General features: G+C 53.5%; 1 protein-coding gene across 2 annotated transcripts in view; it reads right to left on the bottom strand.

Moving 5' to 3' along the window:
• Positions 1-629: 629 nt before the first annotated feature.
• STRN4 (striatin 4) overlaps positions 630-27884 on the bottom strand; it is a 30477-nt gene continuing 3222 nt past the window's right edge. Inside the window, exons 2-17 of one of the 2 annotated variants that reach the window (XM_049900683.1) lie at positions 21702-21805; positions 20961-21034; positions 19567-19645; positions 16963-17160; positions 14979-15120; positions 10896-11055; positions 10189-10302; positions 9746-9861; positions 6562-6737; positions 6412-6459; positions 5950-6071; positions 4650-4820; positions 4390-4530; positions 3769-3867; positions 3460-3546; positions 630-2045 (exon numbers count right to left, since the gene is read on the bottom strand). In XM_049900683.1, coding sequence (XP_049756640.1) covers positions 1876-2045; positions 3460-3546; positions 3769-3867; positions 4390-4530; positions 4650-4820; positions 5950-6071; positions 6412-6459; positions 6562-6737; positions 9746-9861; positions 10189-10302; positions 10896-11055; positions 14979-15120; positions 16963-17160; positions 19567-19645; positions 20961-21034; positions 21702-21805 — 2001 coding nt within the window. In that variant the 3' untranslated portion in view covers positions 630-1875. The remainder of the gene's footprint in view (positions 2046-3459; positions 3547-3768; positions 3868-4389; positions 4531-4649; positions 4821-5949; positions 6072-6411; positions 6460-6561; positions 6738-9745; positions 9862-10188; positions 10303-10895; positions 11056-14978; positions 15121-16962; positions 17161-19566; positions 19646-20960; positions 21035-21701; positions 21806-27884) is intronic. The other variant, XM_049900684.1, reaches the window with a different exon arrangement.

Raw genomic sequence — 27884 nt, 5'->3', positions numbered from 1 at the left:
GGCCCTGAGTGAGACCCTCGACCACCAGCCTCCCTCTGGTCCTCGGAGGTGTGGATAATGGTCCCATCTCTTTGATGTGCAAAGAGTTTGGCCCAGGGCCTGGCTCAGGGCACAGTGTTAGCCACTGTGCTACAGCCACCTCAGCGCCCTGCAGTGAGGGGTCGGTCACCCTGGCTGTCCTTTGAGCTTGACAAACCTACACCTCCTCCTCCAGGCAGCCTCCTGAGCATGGGGTGGGGGGGGCGGCAGCCTGTGTCCCTGTAGACAGGCGTGCACCACCACCCATCACATGTCCCCAGGGGGGCAAGGAGTCAAGAGCTGAACTGTTACGTCAACTGGCTGTCAGGGCTCTGCCCCCAGGCTGCTGCTGCCCCTGGGGAGGGGACGCTTAGGGACAGAAAGGAAGGACGGGAGATTCGGTCCTCTGCCCCCACTTCCGCCCCTCTGTCCACACCCCACCCAAGCTCTGGGCCCTCTCTGGCCCCCCCTTGCCCACTTACAAAACCCCAACCCATCATATCCCCTTTTCTTCCCACCCAACCCAGGCTGAGCTGGCTCATCCCTCCCCTAGGCGGCCCCTCTACCCCCAAAGTCCCCAGTGCCCACAGCAGTTAGCATCATCACCTGTCTTACTCCAAAGGGTTTACTGAGACAAGTTTTCACGTACAAGTCCAGGGCGAGAGGGGAGGGGCTTATAAACAGGAACCTGGAAGGGGGACTGAAGGGGATGGGTGGGACCCAAACGAAGAGAGTGAAATAAATAGAGGAGCAGAGTAGGGGGCAGGAGAGGAGACTGACAAAGACTATCACACAGTGATAACAACCATGTGGGGCTCCATTAAAATCCCATTATTTATACAGATATACAGGGAGTCACGGGCCTCTGGCCCCCACTCCATCCTCCACGCCCCTGGCAGGGGCAAGAGAAGGCTAACTCTTTCCATGGGTGACCCATGGGTAGGGGCTGGGGGGCTGCCCTTGGAGGAGTATTGGGGAGGTAGGGCGTCCCCCCTCAGGCAGTTACTGGCCCTGGTGGTGCTGGTTAGTGTCTGCAGAGCAGTGCTGAGTGAACTGAGGGGATGGGGGAGTGATGGGGTCCACAAGGGGGCCCGGCCCCAGCTCCTACTATGGGGAAGCCTGTAGTCCCTGGCTCTGGGCTTGCAGATGGCCCAGAGGAGGGCAAGATCCTAGGACCTCCTCCCAGCATAGCTCCCACCCAGGTCTGGGAGGATGGAGGGGAAGGTGGGGGCTCAAGGGGGCACCTGGCACCTTCTGGTGTCTTGGAAAAACTGATCCCCAAGGATACCGGGCCCTGGCTGTGCTGCCCTCGAGAAGGCAGCTCAGACACCAGAGTGGGGGTCAGGGCCAAAAAGAAAATTCCCCAGAGGCAATCCTCGGTAGGGTGGGTCCTGAAGGAGGCCTGGGCGGGGGAAAGACCTTAGCACCACCAGGCTCCAAGGCAGGCAAGGAGAGGCTAGGCCTCTGAGCCTCCAGTGGGAGGCTGGGAGTCACCTGCAGGAGACAAGGGTGGGGAGCCTGGACCATGGACTTCCAGGGCCCTTTGAGGCCTCACACCCGTCCTCTAAGACCCTGGCCTACCCCAGCAATCCTCATAGGGTGTCCCGTGGGACTGGGCCCACAGGAAATGCTGGGCTAGGTGGGGTGAGCGAGGGCACCACTGAGAGGAGGAGAACTTCTGCCACCTGAGCCAGGGACTCAGGCTCCGGGTGGGGTGAGCGAGGGCACCACTGAGAGGAGGAGAACTTCTGCCACCTGAGCCAGGGACTCAGGCTCCGTGTCCAGCAGCCCCTCACCTAGGCCCTGCTGGCCCTGATCCCCAGCCAGTGTGGCGGCCAGGGCGGGGCCCAGCAGGCATCATACGAAGACCTTGGCCAGGGCGTCGGCACCAGCACTGGCGATAAGGGCCTTGCTGGGGTGGCAGGCCACAGCATGGATAGCCTCCTCGTGCTTCTTGCGGTGGGCGGTGATCTCCTGCACGCATGTCTTGTTGTCCAGACTCCACAGGCGCAGGGAGCAGTCGTGACCTGTGCGGGTGTGGGAGGGGCTGTCACTGAGTGCCCAGGTACCCAACCTCTGCACTCTGCTCCACCCCTTGAACCTCACTCACACCTAGCCAGGGCCAAAGGCCTGGGGAGGGTGTGTGGAAGGTGGGAGCTCGGTCCTCTCCCACCCTCCCTCTGCCCAGCGCCAAAGAGAACCTTCCTGTCCTGTCCTGCATCCTCTCTCCGCCAGGTATTTACTCATCTCCTACTGTGTACAGGCAGTGGGGGCGCACCGTGAACAGAACAGGCACCTCTCCCTGCCCCTGTGGCACTGACACTGCAGGGTGGGCTAGTTGGTCAACCAGGAAACAAACTGTAAACCCACAGAATGGGAGCAGCCCTGAGGCAGGAGGCCCTTGTGAGGAATGACCAGAGGGACGGAAGAGGGAGGGTGGGAAGGAGAGAGTGTGTTAGGAGAGCAAGCACAGAGGACCTGGCAGTCAGAGGGAAAGAAGGGAACAGGTTGGGCAGGACACTGGCTGGCTGCGGTGGGAGGCTGACCAAGAGAGGCTTGGCTCCATTTTCATAAACACGGCTCAGGGGGTGGAGCCAATCTGCAGGATGGGCCTGGACCAGAGCCCCTCTGTACAGCACCTGATTTCACTGAGCTCCGCCCTGGGAAGCTGATGCTCACGTGTGGCAGCGGAGGGGCGGGGGGAGCAAGGCCTGAGGCCATGAACACATGATGAGGAGGCAGAGTCACGATGTGACCTGCTCCACTTGTGCCTTCCACGACTCAAAGCCCTCTGTGCACCCACCCACTGACACCCTGACGCCGGGCCAGGGCCAGTGCTGGGCAGCAAAGGTTGAGTGGAGCCTGAGCCTGGCATCTGAGGCCCTTCCCCGCAGCAGCCTCCTTCGGCCACCCAGTCCCCGCAGCTCACCCCCTCACCCACCTGGGGCACTTCAGCCCCTTCACCACCACCCCTCTCCTCTCTAGGCCCAGCCCCACAGTCCCAGTGCCCTGTTCACAGACAGCAGGGTGGGCCCAGCTGCCACAAAGCACTGTGGGACTTCCGAGTCAGAAAGACCTAGACTTGAAGCCCTGCAGCCCCTAAGCTGGGCCTCAGCTTCCACATCTGTAAAATGGGGATGATAAGAGTACCACCCTCCAACGGCTATTCAGAGGATTAGATGAGATGGTGTGAAGTGGCCACAGTGGGCTTGGAGCTATTTCCATCAGTGTGACTATGCTGACTCAGAGGGGCTCCACTCCCTGCTCAGCTCAGTTCTCCACCAGCATCCCAGCTCCAGGGAGCCCTGGAGCACTTCCTCGGAGCCAGTGCCTAGGCTCCCTCTACTTCCTCTCCCCAAGCATAGGGGGGCCAGGGCACTGCACCCACGCAGGGGTAGGGACATGCCCTTGCTCCTGAGGGGCCAGAGGCTCCCAACTTACTTCCTGACATTAAGAATACACCATTGGGGTCCACGGCTAGGCAGGTGACGGCATCCAGGTGGGCGACCATGGAGTGCACAGATTTCCCTGAAGGGAGACAAGGTGGGTAGCGAGTTACTGTCCCACTCTGGGCCTTGACTGGGATGGGGAAGGGCACAAGGGGATGCTCTGAGTGCCCCCAACAGGAGATTAGGCTTTCTGAGTCAGAGTCTGGGTCACCCCCACCAACACACACAGGGGCACACACACAGCCAGTGTGTGGAGAGGCCAGGAAGGCAGGCTGGGGGCACTGGGAAGCCTGGGCCTTACCTGTCCGATTGTCCAGGAAGCGGATGCCTCTGTCATCGTGGGCAGTGATGGTGAGGGGCTGGTTTGGGTGACTCACCACCTGGTTGATCTGGGTTGGGCCTGGAAGGAAAAGGGGAGAGAGGGACAGACGACGAGGGGAGGATCAGGGAGACAGGACAAGGGCAAGAGAACGGACGGTCCCCACACCCTTGTTCCCCTTCCTAGATGTCAAGGTGGGCCAGGCACATAGGCCACTTCTTTCTCTGGGCCTTGGTATTTCATCTGTAAAATGGGCACCCGCCTTGTTTTGGGGGGTGTATGTGTGAGGAGTGTGGTAGCACGAGAACTTCTGTGTGCTCCATCAAGCAGGCCACCCACTGGGGGAGGCCGTGTGAAGCACTGGCTCCTCTCAGCACAAAAGCCCGCTCTGTCTGTGAGGGTGACAGCTGGGCCTCCACTGGGCCTTAGTTCCTTCCTGCTCTGGTCCAGCAACAGCCCAGGCTCAGAGCCCTGGAGAGGCAGGGAGCCATCTTTAGCTGACCGGGCACTGGGTCGCCAAAGCCACAGGAGGAACTGGGGCTTGGAGGCATACAGCTCTTGGTCCATAGGTCTGGCCCCAGCCCTGGTCTCCGGCCCCCTTACCACTGCTCCCCCGGGACTCCAGCGTGAGGAGGGCACTGCTAGCCTCCAGGTCATAGAGGACGGTGTCGCCAGAGCGGAAGGAGGCTACTACGTGGGCAGGCTCGGTGCTGGCGAAGGCCACTGAGGTGGGGATCCCATGTTCTGGGGGTGGACAAAAGAGAAGGCTGCCTGAGGGGCCCTCACCAGGAGTCCCTCCTCCCCATGGGGTCTGGCTCTCATGTGAGAAGTCAGGGTCCTCCCCACAATCCCCCTCCACTCACCACTGGCTGTGGGGAAGTTACAGAGGCAGGTCGGGCTGCTGCTGCTGGGGTCCCAGATGCGGACGGTGCCATCAGCAGAGCAAGAGGCCAGGCGCTGGAAGGTGGGACTGAAGGCCAAGCCCCACACAGCATCCCCATGGCCCTCCAGGACATGGCTCAGCACACTCGGGTCTGGACCCACCCGAAGGGAGGAAACAGACCAGGTCAGGACTGCTAGCCCCTCTTCGGACAGCCTAGGAACACAGGCCAGCCAACAAGAGCCACGGGAGGCTGGGCCTGAGCTATCCATTCCCTCATGTATTCCTACAGATTCATCCACTCCCCCTCGGAGATGGTCACCACTCTGACCACTGGCTCTTCCAGGGAGATTTTAGGACCCTGAGGCACCATGGAATGGAAGCTCCAGAGGGCAGGGATTTCTCTGCTGATTGCTGTCTCCTCAGGGTCCAGACTAGTGCATCGGGTAGGGCCTCGATAACGTCATTTTTAGGGCTAAGTTAGGAGAGAAGAACAGTGGTGGCTCTGTGGCCCTGGCTGGCTGCACATAGCTTCTCCTCCACAGGGAGTCCACGACTCCCTTGGTCCAGGCAGAGTTCACCCTGCCCCTGACTAGTGCATTAGCCATCTGGGTCTCCAAGCCCCACCAGGTATTCAAAGGCCATGCCACTGCCTCCTGGCCCCTGGAGTCCACACAGGTGGCTCTTGCCAGAGTCCTACTTGACCCTGTATGTGGCAGCTCACTTGATGCGCAGCACACACTACCTGAGACTGATCTCTGACCTTTCATAGGGTGAGAATGTTCCCTGAAAAACAGCGATAGGGCCATGCCCTTGGTCAAGATGGCTACTGTGGGTGGCGTCAGAAGCAGGGGGTTAGACACAGGGGCTGTCCCCTCACTTTCCTACTCAACAACCTGTAAAAGTGGCCCCAGAATAAAGCTCAAACTCCTATACCCTGGCCCAGATGATTTCTCCCATCTCACCTTTTCTCCTTTCTCCTCAAAACTGCCCCACTTCATCAACACAACAGCCTGGGCTGAGCCCTGAACGCACTGTCTGCCAGCACAAGCCTTGCCAGTACTAGTTCCCTGGCCTGGGACACCCTGCCCTCTGCCCGCCACATGGCCAGCTCACCCTAATCCTGAGTTGGATCAACCACCACTGCCTCCGTGAAACACGGCCCCACCTTCGTCACTCCTGCTTCACCTAGCCTGCCCCCCCCCGCTCCCCCCGCACATCCTGAATCACTCCCAGCACTGTGTGCGGGGCAGGACACAGGTGGACAATGTACGTGTCCTCACCGTAACCGTCGTAGGGGTCCATGTTGAGGTCTGGAATCTTCCAGCTGTGGATGCGGGCATCTGCCCCACCACTGTAACAGTATTCGCTATTGCTGCCCATGGCTACTGCCAGCACAGGGCCCCTGGAAGGCACAGAGGCAGAGGAGAGACAAAAAGCTCAGAATCCCCCCACCGTGGGGCCTTCAGGTTCTCCACTAGCACTTTTCCATGGTGGCCAAAATGACTTTAGCATCTAGGGCTCTGGCTGTGCCGATGGGCAGGCTGCCTGCCCCGACCATGCCCCATTTCCTCCTCTGAAGGGCTGTGGTGACAGTCAGAGGCCAGGGCCATCGGAGTATTTGTGGAACACAAGGAGCTAGGGATGTGCGTGTGCAGAAGGGGAGGCGCCAACGGAGATGGGAGCAAGGGGTCAGGCTGTCTTTGGAGACGGAGTTCTGGGCAGGCCCAGAGGCACCTTCCTACCTGTGAGCGCGGAAGGCGTGGATAGGTTCCACATCAAGCGCAGCGTTCCTGTGGGGAGACGAGGAGAGGGATGTCATGAGACCCCCCCTTACCAAAGGAGCCCCCCTTAGCTCAGATGCCCCCCTACCATGGCCTTCAGGGCACCCTCACTTTTTGGCTGTGACTGCCTTCTGCAGGTTCCAGAGCTTGAGCGTGCCATCCTCAGAAGCAGTGAGTAAAGCTGACTGGCTGTGGTGGAAAGCCAGGGAGCGGATGCCGTCGTAGTGAGAGCGCAGGGTGAATTTGGGGTTCCATGTCTTCTTGAAGGCATCTTTGCTGTCAGACAGCTGGGGGCAGGGGGGAAGCTGCCTCAGTACCTTCTCTCCTACCCTGGCAGTCACACAGACACCAACGTCCAGGACGTCAAGGACCCCCTTCCCCACCCAGGCTGCACAGACGCCTTTGCAGACGTGCTCTCCGGCCCAGGGTGCTCACCCCATGCTCTCTGCAGTGAGCTGCCACGATGAGTTGGGCACTGAGCTAGAGGCTGGGGGACAAAGAGGAGCACGAACCTTGGGAGTGTGCCCTTCAGAAGGGGGCTGGGGGGAGGACAATCAGTTCATCCCACAAGTACACAGGATTACAAACCACAAGCAGTGTGTCCTGAGCGGGGAGGGGGACAACAGCAGGCAGCCCAACCTCCTCTGTGGGGGTCAAGAAGGCCTTCCTGAGGAAGTGACACGTGAACTGTTATTGTTGTGTGCTGTCAAGTTGATTCCGACTCACAGCGACTCTGCAGGACAGGGTAAAACTGCCCTCCAGGGTTTCCAAGGCTGTGAACCTTTACAGAAGCAGATGCCACATCTTTCTACCGTGGAGCCGCTGGTGGGCTCCAACTGCCGACCTTTTGGTTAGGAGCTGAGCGCTTAACCACTGTGCCAGCAGGGCTGCTATGGCATGTGAACAAACACCCGACAAATGAGCAGACTTTAGCAAATAAGGGGAAGGGCTTAGGGAAGGAAACTTCATGTACAAAGGCCCTGAGGCTGGAGGCACCGAGGGCAGACCCAGAGCCTGAAAGGAGGCAGTGTAGCTGGAGTGCAGAAAGCAAGGGGAGAGTGCAGGTGATGAGGTCAGAAACGTCAGGAGGCGGCAAAATGTGAGCCACATTCAGGAAATTGCACTTCATCCTAATGAAAACACCTCAGAGAAATGGGAAGCCAGACAAGGGTTTACAGGAGGGGGGCAACATGGCTTATGCTGGCTGTCCCACGCGAAACTTGCATTAGGAGAGGTGAGAGTGGCTAAAGATGCATCCAGAATATGTGAACAATATTACAACTCAATAATAAAAAGGCAAATAACCCTACTAAAAAATGGGAAATTAAATAGGCAGTTCTCCAAAGAGGATATAAAAATTGGCCAATAAGCTTTTGTAAAGATACTCGACACCATTAGTCATGAGGGAGATGCAAATCAAAACTACGATAAGGTACCACTTGACGCCCACTAAGACAGCTGTATTAGAAAGAGATAACAAGTGTTGTGGGGATGGGGAGCAATCTGAACCCTCAGACACCGTCGATGGGGATTTAAAATGGTGCTGCCGCTTTTGTAAAACAGTCTGATGGTTCCTCAAATGGCGAAACGCAGTTACCATATGAGCCAGCAATTCCACTCCTAGGCATATACCCAGCAGAAATGAAAACATGTCCACACAAAGCCTGTACCCAAATGTTCATCAAGGCATTATTCACAACAGCCAAAAGGTGAAAACAACCCAAGTGTCCATCACCGGATAAATGGCATACATGGAATATCTTTCAGCCATAAGGAAGAACGGAGTACTGATAGATGCTACAAGATGGGTGAAACCTGAAAACATCATGCCACGTGGAAGAAGCCAGACACAAAAGGACCACGTCTTATACGATTCCATTTATACGAAACGTCCAGAACAGGCAAGTCCACAGAGACAGAAAGTAGACTGGTGGCTGCCAGGCTACCAGGGATTGGAAGCTGACGGCTAAGGGCTGGGAGTTTCCTTCTAGGGTGATGAAAATTTTCTTAGATTAAATGTGAATCTACACAAAGCCACTGAATTGTACGCTTCAGTTGGGTGAACTGTATGGTACCTCAATAAAGCTGCTGAAAGACAGAGATTAAGAGATCATAAGGAAGCCCGGGGAACAATGGGGCCTTCAGAGTACATATCTGATGGTGGAGATGGGGACAGTACACAGAGTGGGGTGATTTGGGGGACGGAGCCCCCAGGTCCCTGTGGGGAGCCACACACATGCCCCACGGATGGTGGTGCTGCTCACTGAGCTGGGGGCCTGGGAGGGCCATGTCTGACAGTAACGATACTGGGCAAGTCTCAGCGCTCCAGCCTGTATGTAACGGGGTTCACACCTGATGAGCCCTGGGCACCTATGCATCCCAGTGCCCTGCCTAAGCCATCACTTAGGCCGTAGTTCTTTTGGGGCCAAGGACCTGATGTTGGGTGGACACCCACTGACTCCCTATGCAGGGTGTGGGACATTTTGCCTCACACCTGCGGAAGGGTGACGTCTCACTACTCACACCCCGACGCCAGCCCAGTTCCCAGCAGTCTATGGCAGCACCCCCCAACCTCACTGGGGTCGTTAGCCCCATGATAGCCTGCTAGAAAGTGTGAGTGATGAAGAGGCACAGGAAACGTGCATTCGCATCCATGCCCACGGGTTTCCCACCCAGCCACGTACCCCGGGCTCAGAACATTGGCCTTGGGACACCCTGCACGCCAGCCCATCTGCCCCATCAGCCCGTTCTGATTTTTCTGGATTTTGGCCTGAGGCTATCTTCCCAGCTCCCCCACCATCTCTCTGGGTTTGGTGTGCCATCTTTCTGTGCCCCAAATCCTGCTTGTCCTTGAAGCCCAGCTGAATCCCACCTCCTCCACAGAGGGCTCTCACCGCCACCTTTGGGGCCCACTGCTCCTTTGACACTGGACTGCCATTAGCCCACCCCCGCAGCCACGGTGGGGACTCACTAGACTTGGTGGTGTGCCAAGCGGGAGGGTGTGGTGAGGGGAGGAAGAGCCTGGCACAGTGACTGAGACCCGAACTGCCATCTTGCAGGCCCCAAACCTTTGTGACCCTAGTTGGGTCCCTCCACTGTCTGTGCTGCACCTCTCCGTAAAGTGGGGTGAGCAGGAGGACCTACCTCCCAGGGCTGCTGAAGGATCTCACTGAATGCTTACATGTCCGGGACCCAGCACAGGCCTGGTGCCCAGGCCGAGCTCAGCAGGTGCCGGCATCACGCGCCAGTGTGGGCCGGGGCCAATGGGGTGGGGGGGGGTGCCCCATGAACTTACATCACAACTGAGGTCGTTGTCATTGGTGACGGTGAGATCTGCCAAGTCCCCCAGGCTCACCTCCCCGCCCCCGATAGTGTCCATGATGAAAACGTCTGAGGAGAAGCCAAAGGAACCTGGTGGGGGGAGGGGAGGGAGGGCGCAGAGAGGGGCAGGGAGAGAGAGAAAGACAGAGAGAGGCCGAGGGAGAGGTAAGGAGTGAGAAAGAGAGACAGGGAGAGGATAAGATCAAGAATACAGCTGAAAAGAAAGACAAGAGAGACAGGCTGACAGACAGGGCAGGACAGACAAAATAGAGGGAGACAGACAGACAGATGCACTTTTGGGACAGGGAGGCTGCAGGCTAAAGGCCAGGCCTCCACACTGAGGACACAGAAGCCCCAGGCTTAGCTCTGCAGCCTCCCTCTGCTGTGGGCCCCTTGGGACTGGGATGGGCCACTTACCTTCGTGCGGCCGGGGCTGGGGAGTGCCAGGGGGTGGGCCAATCACTTTGGGAGGCAGCCCATCCACATCGCGAAGGTCTGCCAAAATTCCCTGGAGTTTGACCCGACGGCTTTCTGGAGGGATGAGACGCATGAGAGGAGTTACCCACCTCTTCTCCCCCAGGTTCACACAGGCCATGCCATCCTTACCCTCACCACCTGAGGCCTCGCGTGCAACTGTGGTGAAGCAAGCCCTGGCCCCAGGGTAGGCAGCGGAGACTGAGTCTGAGCTGGCACCTCTGTGGGGCCCTTGCCTTGGCCTCAGTGCACTCAGCCACACCCCCTGGCTCCTGGGGGCTCTCCTGGCTCTGAGTCACAGGCAGGGAGGAAGACACAGCATGGCCGGTCAGCCTCTCCCCCACTGAGTCCTTGTCTGCTCCCTCCTTGAGGTCACAAAGGACTGGATGCTGCTGGGGACAGCTGGAGGCCACACTGGGGCCACAGGGGTTTTCCAGGAAAGGGGTGAGGGGCCTGACCACCCTGGTGCGGGCCTCCCACTCTCCTTGGCCACTCTCCTCTCAGGAAGCATATCCTTCCGGTGGAGAGGCCCTGGGGCAGGAAGCAGCTGCAGGCGCTGTGTGTGGAAGGAGCAGGGCCAGGGTCTGCCTCCCCACCAACCCCTGCAGGCAAGGAAGGCAAAGAGAGGTGAACCAGAAACCCTGACTCACCCAGCTCATGATGGTTCCCATCTCCAGAGCAACGCCGGGGGTCTGGAGACCCTTCCCCATCCTCCCCAGAGCCCAAGAAATCAAACTCATTGATGGCGTCCTCTGAGTCGTCCTCTTCATCCTCATCCTCCATCTCAGGCACCAGGGCCTTGGAGGGGAGCTGGGGCATGGAGAGAGCAGACAGGTCAGGGCTCTTGTACAGAGACCAAGTCTACTCAGAGCTCTGAAACAGACAAGCCATGGTGGCTGGCCTCTGCCACTCCCTGCTGGGACCCATCCTGCACGGACATCCAAGCACACTGCTGGAGCCCCACACATGGCTGTGCAGCTCCCCCTGCTGGGAACTATCGGAAGTGCCTTATTCCTCAGAAAAGGGCAATGCCCAGCAGGCTTTGCTTTGTAGTCCCTCCTAAGGGCCCTCTAAGGAGCCCTGGTGGCCTGGTGACCTAATGGTTAAGTGCTGGGCTCCTAAAACTGAAACTGGCAATTCGAACTCACCCAGTGGCTCCGAGGGAGAGAAAGTTGGCAATCTGCTCCCATAAAGATTACACCCTAGAAAACCCTATGGAGCTGTTCTACTCTGCCACATGGGGTCGCAATGAGCTGAACTGACAGCAATAACCACAAGATACAGGCCTGCTGCCCCCCTCCCTTCATGCTCAGACCCTCCTCCTGGCTTTTGCCCAGGCTACCCCCGCCTTAGGCAAATCTGCTTCAAAAGACCACTTTAAAGCACTAAACAGCAAAGATGTCACTTTGAGGACATGGGTGCACCTGATTCAAGCCATGGTGTTTTCAATTGCCTCATATGCCTGTGAAAGCTGGACAATGAATAAGACCGGAGAATTGATGCCTTTGAATTATGGGGTTGGGGAAGAATATCGAATATAACATCAACTGCCAGAAAGACAAACAAATCTGTCTTGGAAGAAGTACAGCCAGAGTGCTCCTTGAAAGCGAGGATGGAGAGACTTCATCTCCTGTACTTTGGACATGTTACCCAGAAGGACCAGTCCCTGGAGGACATCATGGTTGGTAGAGGGTCAGAGAAAAAGAAGACCCTCAACGAGATAGATTGACACTGTGGCTGCAAAAATGGGCTCCAACATAGCAACAATTATGAGGACGGTGCAGGACCGGGCAGCGTTTCATCCTGTTGTACATGGGGTCGCCACTAGTCAGAACCAACTCAATGGCACCTAACAATAACAACAACCCCTGTCTGCCCCTGGGTCCTCCACATTACCTCTCATGAAGAAAAGTCAGGGCGGGGAAATATCTGTGCATGTATGTGTGTAAATGAATACATGCAGGCACACAAAATGAGGAAGAAGAAAAAAACCAAACTCGTTTTGTTGAGTCAATTCTAACTCACTGAGGCTCTACAGGACCAAGTAGAACTGCCCCATAGGGTTTTCAATGCTGTAATCTTTACGGAAGCAGACTGCCATATCTTTCTACTGAGGAATGGCTGGTGGGTACAAACCACTGACCTTTCGGTTCGCAGCCAAGCACTTAACCATTGTGCCACCAGAGCTCCTTAACCACATGTATAACAGTGATACAGTAAAACCTTTGAAAGCCAGAACCTGTGTAAGGCAGAAACCTGTCAGAGAAGGAAAACTCAAATATCTTCCACTAAAATGAGTGATACAAAAGTGGTACCCATCCAAAGGCGGAAAACTAGCAAGGCCCAGATAAACAGGGCAGTCCCATCAAGTTCCAGTTCACACAGGTTTCACAGTGATAATAAACACGTATCAGATCCCCTGTGCTGACACAATGCACTGAACCCCAGTGAGTGCCAAGGAAGCTTTGCACACATGACTTCACCGACCCCCCACAAAAGCCTGTGAGTGGTGGTCAAGTTATGGTTATTATCCCCATATTGCAGGTGAGGAAGCTGAGGCTGAGCAGAGTGAAGCTACTTGCCCAAGGTCACCCATTCTGGGCTGTTCCTTATGCATTGTGACAGCCCCAGGGGCCGAGATTACATGTGGCTCTCCAAGTCTTCTTTATCACTTTCTACATTGGCTGATTTTTTTTTTTCTCCCTCATATGAAAAGCACGTACTACTTTTAGAATCCGTCTTAGTCTGGAAGCTCTGCTAAAACCTGTCCACCATGGGTGACCCTGGTGGTATTCGAAATTCTGGTGGCACTGCTTCCGGCATCATAGCAACACGCAAGCCACGACAGTATGGCAAACTGAGACCTCTTTAAAGTGTTAAAAAGCAAAGATGTCACTTTAAGGACTTAGGTGAACTTGACCCAAGCCACAGTGTTTTCAATCGCCTCATAGGCGTGCAAAAGCTGGACAATGAATAAGGAAGGCCTAAGGAAGGCTTGGGGGGAAAGAAGAATTAATGCCTTTGAATTATGGTGTTGGCCAAGAATACTAAATACATCACGGACTGCCAGAAAAACAAATAAATCTGTCTTGGAAGAAGGACAGCGGAATGCTCCTCAGAAGCAAGGATGGGAAGACTTCACCTCATGTGCTTTGCACATATTATCTGGAGGGACCAGTCCCTGGGGAAGGACATCATTCTTGGTAAAGTAGGGGGTCAGCTAAAAAGCGGAAGACCCTCAACGAGATGGACTGACACAGTGGCTGTAACAATGGACTGAAACATAACAATTGTGAGGATGGCGCAGGACTGGGCAGTAGATCGTTTTATTGTACACGGGGTCGCTATGAGTCGGGACTCAACAACACCTAATAACGACGACAACTTCTAGAATGGAGTTCCTGGGTGGTGCAAAGAGTTAAGTGATGAATTACTAGCCAAAATGTTGGCAGTTCAAACCCACGCAGGGGCACCTAGGAAGACAGGCCTGGAGATCTGCTTCCAGGTCACAGCCTTAAAAATCCTAGGAGGTAGTTCTATTCTGCACACATGGGGTTGCCATGAGTCAGAATCGACTCAATGACAACTAATAACTTTTAGGATGAGAAAAACAACAAAGTTCATTCCATTCAGGGGAAGGAAACAAAATGCTGGGCAAGGAGACGCTCAATCTGCTGGGGACTCTAACGTGGTCAGTCCTAACCAGGGGTAGAAGAACCAGCTTCTCTTGAGTTGCTTTCCTATGTTCACAAGCTTGGAAGCAGCACCATGCTGCACGTGACCCATGTGAATGCAACCCCTTCTATGCTCATTATGCATGCGTACGTTTTACACGAAGCACATCTGGGAGTTGTACACTTGGAACCACTAGTCCGCACTTTATAAATGGTTCAGGGATTTTCAGAATTTTCAAAGGCAATTTTGATATGTCAGATTTTTGCCTTAAGCACTGGCTTAAGAACCCCCAACTACAAGCTCTTCCGTATCATGGAAGGTACCTCTGTGTTTCCCCATCCTTGCTGCCAGCACGTGACCTGGCCCAGAAGGTCCTAATGAACGCCTGTGGAAAGTGCTGTCACACAGGGCCTCAGATCATCTGGGATCGAAGGAGAACAGGTGAGGGCTAGACTCTGAGGCCAAGCAGAGGTGATCCAGTGGAAGCGATGGACTCTCCCCTGTGGGCAGTGCTCCTGACACCAACAACAGATTGGATGCCTACACCCTACGGAGCCCCTCAACATAGCTCCAGGCTGAGCCCGAGGCCCAGCCACACGTGTTCACGTTACAGAAGTTACTGAGAGTCTTTGCTAGTCCCCACTCTCTTCAGGGTGCTGGGAACAAGAATGAGCAAGACCCACATAGTCCCTACCCTCACGAGTTTACAATCTAAAAGGAGAGACTGAGACAGAGAGCAACAATCGCAACAAAAAACACGTAACTGCAACTATGACCAGGCTGTCCAGGAGAGAGCTGCCCAAGTCTGCAAAGTTCTGGAAGGGCCTCCCTAGTGAAGACGGTGGATCGGGGTAGAGGAGTGGGAAGCAGCCATGAAGACACTGAAAGTAAGGACTCAGGCACCTTGGAAGGTTCCAAAGGCGGAGGTGTGGCTGGAGGAGGAGACAGGGACTCTGGAAGGGAGGCGATGAAGCCATGCATACAGCCCAGAACTGCCCTGTCGGTGTTTGTCCCAGACCAGGGGCAGGCAGGGGAGCGTCCTCTGGCCATGGGCTCACCTTCACACGCTGCTTCTTGTGCTGCACACTGTCCAGCTCGTCGTCCTCGTCGCTGTCCTCGTCCTCACAGTTCTGCAGGAAGGGGATCTGCTCTAGCACCGAGCCACCCAAGCGCTCTTTGCCGTCTTTGCCTGCTGCATTCCTAACCGACAGGGGGACGAGGGGGTGTTAGTCCTGCTAGGTGACAAAGCCCAGAGGGGAAGGGGTTGAGGCCTGGTGGCTGGAGCCTGGACCCAGATCTTGAGCACCTAAGCCTAACCCTGACCCTAAAGCACCCCTAACTCTGTCATACCTGGAGCCCTGAGCCTAATCTCAGAGACATGCCTGCCCCAACCTGAACCCTCACCCAGACCACAGATGGGGCCCTGCTCCTCATTGAGCTCCCAAAGCAGGTTCCCAAGGACTAGCCCCAACCCTGACCGCCCATTTCCCCACACGTGCTGAGTCAGAAGGCAAGCTGGCTGAGAAAGTGCCACTGACGCAGCAGATCTGTTCCCAGGGCCTGGTCAAACCACAACTGCAGGTCAGCACGTGGCCGGAAACGCCCCCAGAAGGAAAGAGGAACTGGCTGCTCCAGACGCGCGTGCACCCACAGCAGCCTGGCCACAGAACGCAGTCTGCACTAGCCCCAGGAGCCCCTGGCACCTCCTGGTCATCAGCTTCCTGCCTCCCCGTGGATGACAAGTTAGCAAAGGAGGCATTCGCTGAGCCTGACCCCAAGGTAGAAAGCAGGAGGGATTCAAACTACAGGTAAATGCAAACAGCCCTCTTTCTGCCATGACTATAATGTTCTAAAGAGTTCTGTCAACTGCCCCATGGCAGTCAGCTGGGGAAGAACTAGAGACCGGCTGAGGAGGCAGACACCTGCCCTGCATGCCACACCGGCTACTTAGCAACTCCAACTGGATGTCAAACAGGCACCGTGTGTCCTAACGGACCGCTTGATGTTCCACTCCTCATGGCCCCGTTGTCAGTAAAAAGCTGCTCCCAGATGCTCAGACCAAACCCTGGAATCACCCTCAGCTTCTTCTCTCCCCTACATCCAATCCATTAAACAGTGCTGACTTGACCCTAGAAGTGTTATTGGGAGTCTAACCACTTCTTACCTTCTCCATTTCTAAAGCCTGTCACCTGGACTCATGTCATGGGCCCCTAACCTGTCTCCCTGCATCCCCCCAGGCCCTCCTCCAGGCTGGCCTTCTCAAATCAGACCAAGTTTTATCAGATTATGCCACACCTCAGCCCAAAACCACTGGCTTCCCACAACCTGCAGAAAAGAACCCAAACTCCTTACAACAGCTGGTGAGGTCCTATTTGATCTGACTCCTGAGATTTCAACTCTGCTCCCGTCACCCTGGCCTTTCTGCTCTTGCTCTGCCTGGGACATTCTTCCAGCTATCTGTGTGGCCCACCTTCCATGTCATCCACTTCTCCGCTCAAATGTCAACTCAACAGAGGTCCTCCCTGTCCACCCCATCCAGAATAGTACTATGCCTCTCATCGCTCTTTCTTTTTGCCTTTCTTTTCTTCATTGCATTTATCATCACCTAACGATATATTATTTATTCTGACGAATAACAAGTATTGGATGAAAGAATGAACAAATAAGGGCTCCTCGAGGGCGGTGCCCATGCCTGTTATGTTTCCCACTGTGTCCTTGGCGTGTCACCTAGGATCTGCCTTCAGTAGGTGCTCGATGTCTGCAGGGCAACGTATCCAGGCCTGGGCCTTGTGAGAGGCTAGGCTAAAAATGAGGCTGGGGCACAATGGCTGAAGCCACAGGAAAGTGGACAGGGACAAAGAACAGAATCCTGGGCATCTAGCAATGACAGGACAGAGGCTTCCAGAATCAGTGAGCCCACAATGTACTCTGGGAGGAGAAGTGGCCACCAGAGCGCCTGGGAACACCGGTTGATGTTTCTGACATTGGCCTTTGTCAGATGTGAGGGGCAGCGGGATGGAACAAACAAGCCGGAGGGCTTACCTCTTGATCTGCTCCTCGATCTGCCGCACCAGCAGTGACTCGCCCCCGCTAAGCACCCCAGGGCCTGGCGTGGCCCTTGGGCCCCCTTCGCTGGGTTCCATGGCCCCGTTGAGCTCCAGTGAGCGGCCCAGCAGGGAGCGCACACGCTTTGACCGCATGTCCAGGATGGTGTCCGTGTAGCCCACCTCTTCCAGGTACCTGCGGGGGCACAGCCAGCTCGGGTCAGACTTCCCCTGGGCTTCGCTCTGCACTGCAGGGGGCTATACGCACTGAGAGAGCCTTTCAGGAGGGCAACTATTCTGGGGAGATACCAAAATTGTAAGCTAAGCACCCCCTGGACCCAGCAGTCTCGCTTGTGAGGCTCGTTGGGGGAGAACACTCTGCGTGCATGCCTGATGTGACTGTGCAAGGACGTTCACCCAGATGCCATCTGGGAGAGCTGAAAGGCAGGGACCAGCCTCAATGTCCACTGATGGGGGCTGTGTAAGCAATTACTGATGAGGACACTAGGCAGAAGACAAAGGAGGCAGTGCCAAGCGAGGGTGACCATGAGAAACAGCTGAACGAAAACTCTAAGTTATAGGTTCAGCATGATTCAAGTTGTTTAAAAAACAGACAGACGTGTATATAAATACACAGCACACACAGAGCCACGCATCTCCGTTATGCCCCTCCAACAGGCCTAGGAAGACACACGCTAAACTTAACAGCAGTGACCTCTAGAAAATGGGATTAGGGATTTAAAAGGAACTTTTACAATTTATAAGGAGCCCTGGTGGTGCAGCGGTTAAAGTGCTCAGCTGCCAACCAGAAGGTCAGTGGTTCCAATTCATCAGCCTCTCTGTGGGAGAAAGATGTGGCAGTCTGCTTCTGTGAAGATTTACAGGCTTAGAAACCCCGTGGGGCAGTTCCACTCTGCCCTGCAGGGCTGCTATGAGTCGCAGTAGACTCAACAGCGGTAGGTTTTGGTTTGCAATTTACTCTACTTACTTCTACCAATAAGCATTTATTACTTCTACAATTAAGAAAATTTAAGACAGCTGGAACTGATCTAAAACTAAGAAAGAAAAAGAGCCAGTGTATGGGTACTGGTGCTTCAAAAAATTTGAAAAGGCCCTTGCTGGTCCTCAGAGACTCCTCCGCTGGGACCTTTTCTGAAGACCTGCCCCTCTGGGAGGCCGAACTGCTTCTCTCACATCACACTGCCCTGTCTGTATCTGCTTGTCTCCAGCGTGCCCCACGTGTGCCCGAGGCTCCCACCTCCCTGCCAGCAGAGTGGCAGGCAGGCATCACGGGTAAGGGCTTGGGCTCTGAGATTGGGCTGTCTAAGTTCAGATCTCGGACCCTCCCCTTACTGACTGTGTGACGTTAGGCAAACACTTCACTCTGCTGCACCTCAGTTTTTTCACCTGGAAAAATGAGGGTAAGACTGGGAGTTATACCTCACAGGACTTCTGTGAGGAATCAAGGTACAGAAAATGTGTAGCATGGTGCCAGGCACGTAATAGGTACTGGGTAAGTGTTCCCTGTTACTACTATCACTTTGTTGGTATTGGGTGCACACACTGTAAGCCAGCAAGTGCACTTGTAAATATTTAGCTTAAGGAAGTCAAGCATATGCATAAATCGATTCCTGGTGTTTCTCACATTGCTCCTAGTACCAAGACGTTAAACGAGCCCTCAGTGAAATTCCCCACAAGGGATTGGCTGTAGAAAGTCATAGCTATCCACATGACAGACTACTATAGTTATTAAAATATGACACATCCATTAAACTGTACATATGAAATAAACGAGCCCCGGTGGTGCAGTGGTTAAGCACTCAGCTGCTAACCGAAAGGCCAGTGGCTCAAACCACCAGCTGTTCTGCAGAAAAAGATGTGGCAGCCTGCTTCGGTAAATATTATAGCCTTGTAAACCCTATGGGGCAGTTCTATTCTGTCCTATAGAGTTACTTAGAGTTGGATCAACTCAAGGCAAGGGGCTTGGTTTGGTTTTGGTATGTGCGAAGATTGTAGAAATGGCAAGTGTTTTGTTACCAAAATATTTCCTATATGACATATCTCATTTATATGGAAAGATGTTCATGATACTTAGCAAAAGCGGTGTCTTACAAAGTATTGTGAGGAGTAAATCCCTGTTTTTATAAAGCCTGCGCGTGCACACACATATATACAGCCATGGAAGACGCTGAGTGCATACGTGCCATAATATTTATGGGGACATGAAATTTCCTTGGGTGATGGAATTGAGTGATTTTTTTTCCCTCTGTGCTTCCCTGTATTTTTCAAGTTTCTTAAAACACATAAATCTCTTTAGTAACAAAAGCAAACTAACAAATACTTTAAAAATGCTACAGAAACTTAAGAACAACTTTCCAAGTGTAGGGTTCCCTGTCTTCCCTTCTCCCTCAGGCAGGAGCCCCCATCTCCCTCTCCTCAAGCAGGGCTCCACCCACAGGGTGACAGGCCATCCCAGCTGAGGCCAGCTGAGATCCTGATATGTCACTGTCCCAGATGGGGACAGGAAGGACTGTGGAGTCTTTGGGTCTATCTCTCAAGCCAAACATGCTGTCCCCCCTCTCCCCCCCACCCCCACACTCACTGTCGGAGAAGCTGTCGCCCCTCCTTCCACACCAGCGGGCTGTTTTCCAGGGTGACCGATTCCACAGGGCCATTGGAGACTGATGGGGAAGAGAGAGGAGGCAGGCTGTCTTGGTCAGGGACCCACCACTTCCCCATCACCCCCTCCTCCTTCAACCCTCAAATCCAAATTGGTCACAGGGTCCTGCAGAGCCCACTTCCTCAGTGGTTTGAAACCTCCCTGCTCCCCTCCATTCTGAGTCTCCTTCCTCAAAGTGCTCCTCCATCTCTTGTCTCCTGACTGGTCCTTCTCCAAACCGTCCCCACCCCGCAGTCATGTTAAAACTCAGACCTCAGTACATGATTTTTCTACTCAAAAGGCTGGCCTGATTCTAAGAGAATGAGCAGACCTGGGTTTGAGTCCCGCTCTGCCGCTTCCCAGCAGAGCCTATGTGAGCCTGCCAACCTGTCTTAGCCTCCGTTTCCTCTACTGACAAATAAGGTTAATAACAGCAGTAACTACCTCTTGGGATCACTGTGAGATTAAATTAGATAATTCATTCTTTTATTCATCAAACCTTTATCCAGCAGCTACAATGTGTCTGGCTGGGTGCCAGGGCTACATCAGTAAACAAACACCCCTGTCCTTGTGGCACTTATGGCCTAGCACCAGGAGTCTCACAATAAACAACAACAATCGCTATTAGCCTAGCATTTAAGGCCTTTAGAGTTTGTCTAAGCCAGATGTCCACCACTACTCTGCCCACCCTGCTACCTCCACCATTTGTTCCAGTCACACTGGACAGCGCCATGCCCCCTAACCTGCCGTTCTCACGTCTCCACGTGTCTGTCCTCACTCTTCCCTGGAACACCACCCCCAACTCCTCTGCTGCTGCACTGTTTGCTCTTTCAAGGAGCCGAGGCTCTAAGGGAGCCTACAGCAGGGCCTGTGTCCATCTTGCTGAGTTCCTGATTTCTGACACAAAGCCGGCACCCAACAAATATCGTTTTGATGAATGACTGGATGCATAACTGAAAACCCCAGTTCAAATGCTGCCTCTTCCCTGACATCCTCCCCAGTGCCCTATAAACAGGCTATCTCACATTGCCCCCACAGGGTGCAGGGATCCGCCTGCTTTTGTCTGTCTCGACTTCTACAGGGGGACAGCAGACAGGCCTGGCCTGCTTCCCCACGATCCAACCCCTGGGGGCCCAGCACAGCACAGCACTCGGCACAAAGTAATCCAGCCCAGGGGATGGATATTGGGAATGAGATTCCTCCCCAGCCCCCACGGCCAATGCTGCTTTCTACAGGGGCAAGGGAAGAGGCGAGTGCCCCTCCACCCTTACACTTCCCCATGGCATGCAGCTTTTGGGGAGGCAGTGGGCAAGGTGGGGGCAATCAGAGAGTGGTACCTTGTTCTGACAGATCTGGTCTCTTCTCCCCCTGGTTCAGGTCTGTCCCGAACTTGAGTTTATGATATTTGGCCCTATAAGAGCAAATGATTAACAAATGAGAGACACGGAAGAGTATACTCACTTCAGGAATCCCAAAACTCACCTCAGATTCCCAAATCCCTGGGCCTCTGCCTAACCCATCCTCCTGCCTCCAAGGCTGAACTCCCCCTACTCCTTTCCTATCCTGCTTCCTCCCCCACCTGGCTAGGAAGCAACCCTGATGGGGGAGGCAAGATAGAGCCTTAACACTGTGGTTAAGAACCCGCTCTTTGGAGTCAGGCAGGCTGGCTTTCTAGCCCAGCTCTATGAATCCTTGAGGAAGCATTCACTCTCTTGAAGCCTCAGTTCCTTATGGGAAACAGGGCTGACACCAATCTCATTAAGCTACTGGAAGGGCTAAGTGAGATAATGAATAGAAAGCGTTTGGCAGTGTGTGGCACACTGAGCCACCATTAGTACTGGTATTGTTATTGGTGTCTATTCTGAACCCTACCAACTCCGGTGCCCAGGGCACTAGGTTTCATTTCGTCCCGCTCCCCTAGCAGCCATACAGGCCTGGGATGATGGGGAGAACACTTGGCCCCAAACCTCCCTCAGTCTAGAAGAATAAGGCGCAGAGGACAGTGCAGTCTGACGGCCTCCTGACCCTCGTGTATGGGCCTGACTCCTCAGAAGACAGGGCCAGGCCAGGGGGCTCACCTTTCCTGCTTCAGTGCATATTCCAGCATCTTGATCCGCCGCACCAGGTCTGTCTTTAGATTCTCTTGCCCTTTTCTTTCTCCCTGGAGGAACGCCACCTGAGCCTGCAGGGAAGAAAGGAGGAGAGTGGAGGAAGAGAGAATGGAACAGGAGGCCGCACGGCTCAGGCTCTCCCTCAGGCACAGCCAGCTGCAGCCCCCACAAGGCTGTGTGGCAGCCACTTCCTCATGCCAGGAGTCAGTGGAGCAGTGAGACGGATGCTGACTCTGTTTCTAGGGCCCATGCCATGTCACCCACAGTAAAAGGCCTGGAGAGGAGTCCTTAAGCCTGAACTAAAAGCGACTGCTGGCTTTTGGGGAGAAGGCAGGTTGAGGGATGAAGGTGGTGGAGGCAGGGATTAACAGCCTGAACTCCCCCTTCTCACTCCCACTCTCACCCCAAGGCAAGTGCTATCCCCAAGGTTGCTGGTGGAGGTGGTGTCCCACTATTCCTACCACAGCATCTGTCTCTGGGAAGCGTAGGAAGTTACTTCTGGAGCTCAGGGACAAGAGTGGGTGGCTCGGCTCAGCTCCTGCTCCAATGCAAAAGCTTCGTGCGAGCACCATCCCGCTGAAGTCTGCCCAGGGAGTGAGAGAGACGTGCCACAGACAGGACCCAGGGCTCCTGTCGACCATGTCACACCATCTGGTGGCTTGGGCTATCTCAGTCTGTCCTGGTCTGACAACAGGTTGTTTGGAGAAATTGGGCCAACGATCTTCTAGGCAGGATCCTGGCCCCTGACCATAACCAGATGGCCCTTCTGCCAAAGTCCTTGGCATCCAGCTTATTCCTGGCTTCTCCCCAAGGGCTCCGTCTCCCAGCCCAGGGGCCCAGCTCAGCCACTTCCTGGCTGCATGATCTCAGGCCTCCGTGTCCCCCTCTTGGAAATGAGGCTCACGAAACACCTAGCCCTTAGGCTTGTTATAAGGGTTTCAGGTGTTAAGTTCCTCTCGGTCCAAGGCTTGGCACAGAATAAAGGCTAATAATGCTAGCTCCTACCTCTCTTATTATTTATATTCTCCCCGTCCATTCTTCTACAACTTCAAAACAGGCCTGGTTCTGTAGGGGAGCTAGGATCTCTCTGAGACTTGAGACCATTTAAGCAGGGAGACCTGTGGGTTACGGGCCTCCTGCCCCCTTGGCCAGCTGCATCTTCCTAGGGCCAAGCTCCACATGCCTGCTGAAGAACTTCATCAGCTCTCCCGGAAGCCTCCAATCTGGCCCCAGACATCTTTTCCAGCCCCTGTTCCTTCTCAAATGAGCCCAGGTAGCACAGCGGTTAAGAGCTCAGCTGCTAACTGAAAGGTCGGCGGTTCAAACCCACCAGTGGCTCCAAGGTAGAAGGATGTGGCAGTCTGCTTTCATAAAGATTACCACCTTGAAAACCCCATGGGGCAATTTTACTCCACCTATAGAAAAAAATTTTTTTTTTTTTATAGGGTGGCTGTAAGTTGGAATCAACTCAACAACAAAGGGTTTGGTTTAGTTTTGGCTCCTTCTCAAAGTCTAGCTCCGGACATCTCCTCTAGGCAGCCTTCTCAGATGCATGCCCACACTGCTCTCCCTCTCCTCAGGGCTTACAGGGCCCGGACCCATCCACACCCCCTCTCCCTGGAGCACAGCACGGCCTGTGCCCACAGCGCTACTGCCATGCCTGCGGAACCAGGTCTGTCTCTCAAGGTTAGCAGAGAACTGAACACAGACTGAGTAACTTCGCAGTGGCCGGGGCCTGGGGAAACTGGCACACACATACCCATACATTATTGAAGGGCTCATAAACTGACGCCACCTTTCCTGAGGGCGATCTGGCAATATCTATAAAAATGTTAAATGTACATTCCTTTTGTCCCAGCAGTTCCACCTGTAGGAATTTTATTCTCCGGGCATGCCTGCAATGCTACGCCTACCTGTATGTACCTGTATGCAGCATTGTTTGTAATGGCAAGAAAACTAGAAGCAACTAAATATCCCTTACCCATTGCCGTTGGGTCGATTCTGCCCATAGAGTTTCCAAGGCTGTACTCTTTATGGGAACAGATCACTAAGCCTTTCTCCCACGGAACAGCTGGTGGGTTCGAACCACCGACCGTTCTGCTGGGTTAGTAGCCAAGTGCTTAACCACTGCACCACCTGGGCTCCTAAAATGCCCATTAAGGGACTGGTTAACTAGAAAGCTGGCTAAACCATTTTTTCTCCTTATAGAATGTAAAACTAGACAGTCGTTTTAAAAAATACCACATACACATATAAAACTTACATTGTATTCGAGTTACAACCCACACTTATGATCGTCTTTTTTTTAACATATCTTGTCCTTAGTAATACGTACTACACACGATGTTGCAGCCATAATTTACTGATTTTATCATTCTCATGTCAACCCCCAAAGACAAATAAAGACCAGATTTATAAGCAAACAAAGGCAATAATAAAGAACAAAAAAAATGAGATATAAGAGCCGACTTACGGCAGAGTCATGGGAAGAGAACCCCTTCGTAAGTTGGGGACTACCTGCATGCCCAAACAGAAAGACTGCCAAAGTATATTCTCAAGTGGCAAAAAGCAAAGTTCAGAGTAGTATGAATAGCATGTTTCCTTGTGAATAAATAAAAAGAGATACACGTGCATTAAAGCATGACAAAAGATCATCCATTCATTTATTTATTCACAAATATTTACTAATCCCCCACACCACGTATACTGAGGACACGGCTTTGAATGGGATGGACTTACACATTGGGAGAAACAATACACAATTACATGTTGTCAGGTGTGCTATGTAAAAGAAACTTCACCTGTCACTGAGATAATGGGATTTCTTTTCCTCTTAACACTTTTTCATTTTATACTTTAAACCAAAAAACCAAGCCTGTTGCCACTGAGTTGATTCCAACTTATAGCAACCCAACAGGGCACAGCAGAACTGCCCCATAGGGTTTCCAAGACTGTGATATGGGAGCAGATCGCCAGGTCTTTTCTCCCATGGAGCAGCTGGTGGGCTTGAACCACTAACCTTTGGGTTAGCAGCTGAGTGCTTAACCACTGCATCAGGGCTGCTCCTAAAATCAATATTTATGAGCATAAATATCTAAGAACAGAGAGGTGGACTCACATATGGTCAACATCTCTGAAGTCTGAATTTTTGTCCTTTGTGTCTTGGTCACCCAAATCTACTCTGCTTATGAGTCATTTATGTGGTGGGGAGGGGGTGGAGAAGAAAAGGAAGATCACCAAGCACAAGCCCCAGGTGATCTCCTCACCATCCTCCCTGCCCTTCTGGGACTCCATGAGCGATCCTTCTACTTCCCAGCCCTGGTACCGCCTGTGAGAGCCGACATTTGTTCAATGCTCAACACTACATAGCGACTGTCTTAGTGATCCAGTGCTGCTATAAAAAATACGACAAGTGGGTGGCTGTCACAAACAGAAATTTATTTTCTCACAGTTTAGGAGGCTAGAAGTCCAAATTCAGGATGCCAGCTCCAGGGGAAGGCTCCTGTCTGTTCTGGGGAAAGGTCCTTGTTTCTTGGAGATCTTCATGTGGTGTGGCGTCTATCTTCCCCCATCCCTGCTTGCTTGTTCAATCTCTTTCATACCTCAAAAGAGACTGACTTAAGACATATCCTACACTAATACTGTCTCATTAACATAACAAAGAAAACCCACTCCCTATAACCACAGGTATGGAGATTAGGATTTACAATACATATTTTTGGGGGATACAATTCAATTCATAACAGACTGCTAGCACATGTCAGGTACTTTGGGAGGCACTGGCAGAATAATGGAGGAGATACATGGTTCTTACCACCACAGTGTAAAAGACAGGCATGAGCAGTGACAACTAGTATATCCTAGGAAGACATAAGACATAGTTGTCACAATCAAAAGCTAGAATCCATGCTCTAGGAAGTCATTGGTTATAGACATGAGACCTTGAATCAAGAATTTAGTAGTAAAGTATATGACGCGTACAATGTGATGAGGCCACAGTGAGGTAGCGAAGAATGCTATGGGAGGAGGGACACCCACCCACTTCTGGAGTTAAGGAAGTGACAGTTCAGCTGAGAACTGAGGCTGGGTAGGAGTTAGCCAGGGGAAGTAAAGCGTGCCTGGCAAGCCAAAAAACCAAAAAACCGAACTCTTGCTGTCGAGTCCATTCCCCCTCGTAGTGACTCTAAAGGACAGAGTAGAACTGCCCCATAGGGTTTCCAAGGAGCGCCTCATGGATTCCAACTGCTGACCTTTTGGTTAGGAGCCGAACTCTTAACCATTACACCACCAGGATTTCCTGGCAAGCTGAAGGAACCCTCAATAGTCCAGCCACACTGATCAGAGTTAGTGAGGAAAATGAGTGATGTGCACAGGTCCATCAAAGGACCACACAGCATCAGTTAAATGAGTTGGAAGTGTATCCTGAGAGCACAGGGAAGCCATGGAAGGGCTTTAGGTACAGAAATGTAACTGGGTTTGCATGTTACAAAGGCAATTCAAGCTATAACATGGAGAACTGATGGCTGGGGGGTCAATTAAAGACAGAGAGATTGGTCACAGAAATTCCAGGGAGAAATGAGAGCAGCCAGGACTAGGATGGAGGATAGAGGCAGTGAGGTGAGTGGATCTGCCATAATAAGGAGGTGGCATTGATAAGAACCAGTGACCAGTTGTCTGTGGGGGAAGAAAGTGGAGTGGAGAATCACACCCAGCCCTCACGCTCTGTCAGCCTCCCCTGTCATCTCCTCGCTGCCAGATCAAGTCCTTACCTCCCTTCTGCTAATTATGACACGAGGATCTGGCTCTGGCCATTCTGCTCCTGTGCCCCTTCCCCAGCTCCTCTGACAAGAGCGGAGGAAAAAGAACCAGAAAGATGTGGCTGAAGTGTCTCATGCTAGTGGGATCCCACCCAAAGAGGAAGTGTTGGTGGCCAGTCTCCCAGACCTGGATGATCCGGGAAAGCCCCCGCAGGGGCTGGCAGGTAAGGCAGGGATCTAGAAGTACTCTAACGCACCCTATCTGCCCACAGCACTCCTTCTGGCCAGACTGGCAGGACACACACACGCCCCCAGAGCCATCCTGACACATCCTGCCACCTCTCCTCCGGCTGTTCCTTCGCTTCAGCCAGGCAGCACCTAGAGAACTTCCTGAGGAACCTCAGCATCTCAGCCCCTGGGGAGTGAGGCCTCTCTCTACCTCTGCCCCAGCCCCCTGCTGCCAACGTTTCTGCCCAGCCCTGTAGCTCCTACACACCTCCGTCCCAAGCTACAGGGGCTCCTGGTGACGATGAATTCCCACTGGGTCCCGCAGAGCTCCCATGAGGCTGGGAGCGGGCAGGGGGATGGCTCCACCTTCTCTGCTGGCACCACAGTTGCTCGTCGCATCTCTGTCTCTGCTCCTGCAGGAAATGCCCCAAAAGGTTCCTCCTGTCCTCAAAAATCTTCCCATCCCAGAAATGCCACATAATCGAGAACACAACTGTGCACAAACTTGTACTGTTCTCCTGAGCAAACCAGCTTCCTCAGTTAGCCTGGAAGTTTCTAAAGGGCAGAAACCACATGGTCTACTTCTCGGAATCCCCCCTTCTAGCAAATTCCTGCTTATTACCAGACCACATCCACAACACCTCTCTGCTCCAAATTTCAGGTGCCTCCTGGCAGGACCTCACGAGAGGCTGCCTCTTCTGTCGTTCCACACACTTACTGAGCCCTGGCTGCACAGCAGGCCCTGTGCCGGGAGCAGCTATGTTCAGCTTCAGTCTGAATCAGAAAAACTCAACACAGTCCAGGCCCTAAAGGCTCTCATGGCAGGCCCACCTTATGTAGGTGATAAATGCTCTAGTAAAGGGGTGTAAGAAGTCGTGCTGCTGACAGTGAAAACTGGAGGGGCAAACTTGGCAGAGCCAATTCACACTTTATCAGCATATCTATTCTACTCTTCCTCCCATCTAGGCTACTTTATATTCACACAGGACACAAGGACAATCACGGCAGCCATTTCTGAGAGGGAAAAATCAGAAACTACCTAAAAACCCACCAACAGGGGTCAAATTAAATAAGTGGTGGGACAAACATACAACAGGACACTATGTAGTTATCAAAAATAATGAAGAAGAGCTGTGTGAGGATAGGAAAGGAACATGACACATCA

Source organism: Elephas maximus, chromosome 11, assembly GCF_024166365.1.
Source record: "Elephas maximus indicus isolate mEleMax1 chromosome 11, mEleMax1 primary haplotype, whole genome shotgun sequence".
In the NCBI taxonomy this organism is placed as follows: domain Eukaryota; kingdom Metazoa; phylum Chordata; class Mammalia; order Proboscidea; family Elephantidae; genus Elephas; species Elephas maximus.
The sequence above is the reverse complement of the archived record's forward strand: the minus strand, read 5'-3'. Positions and strand labels throughout refer to the sequence as shown.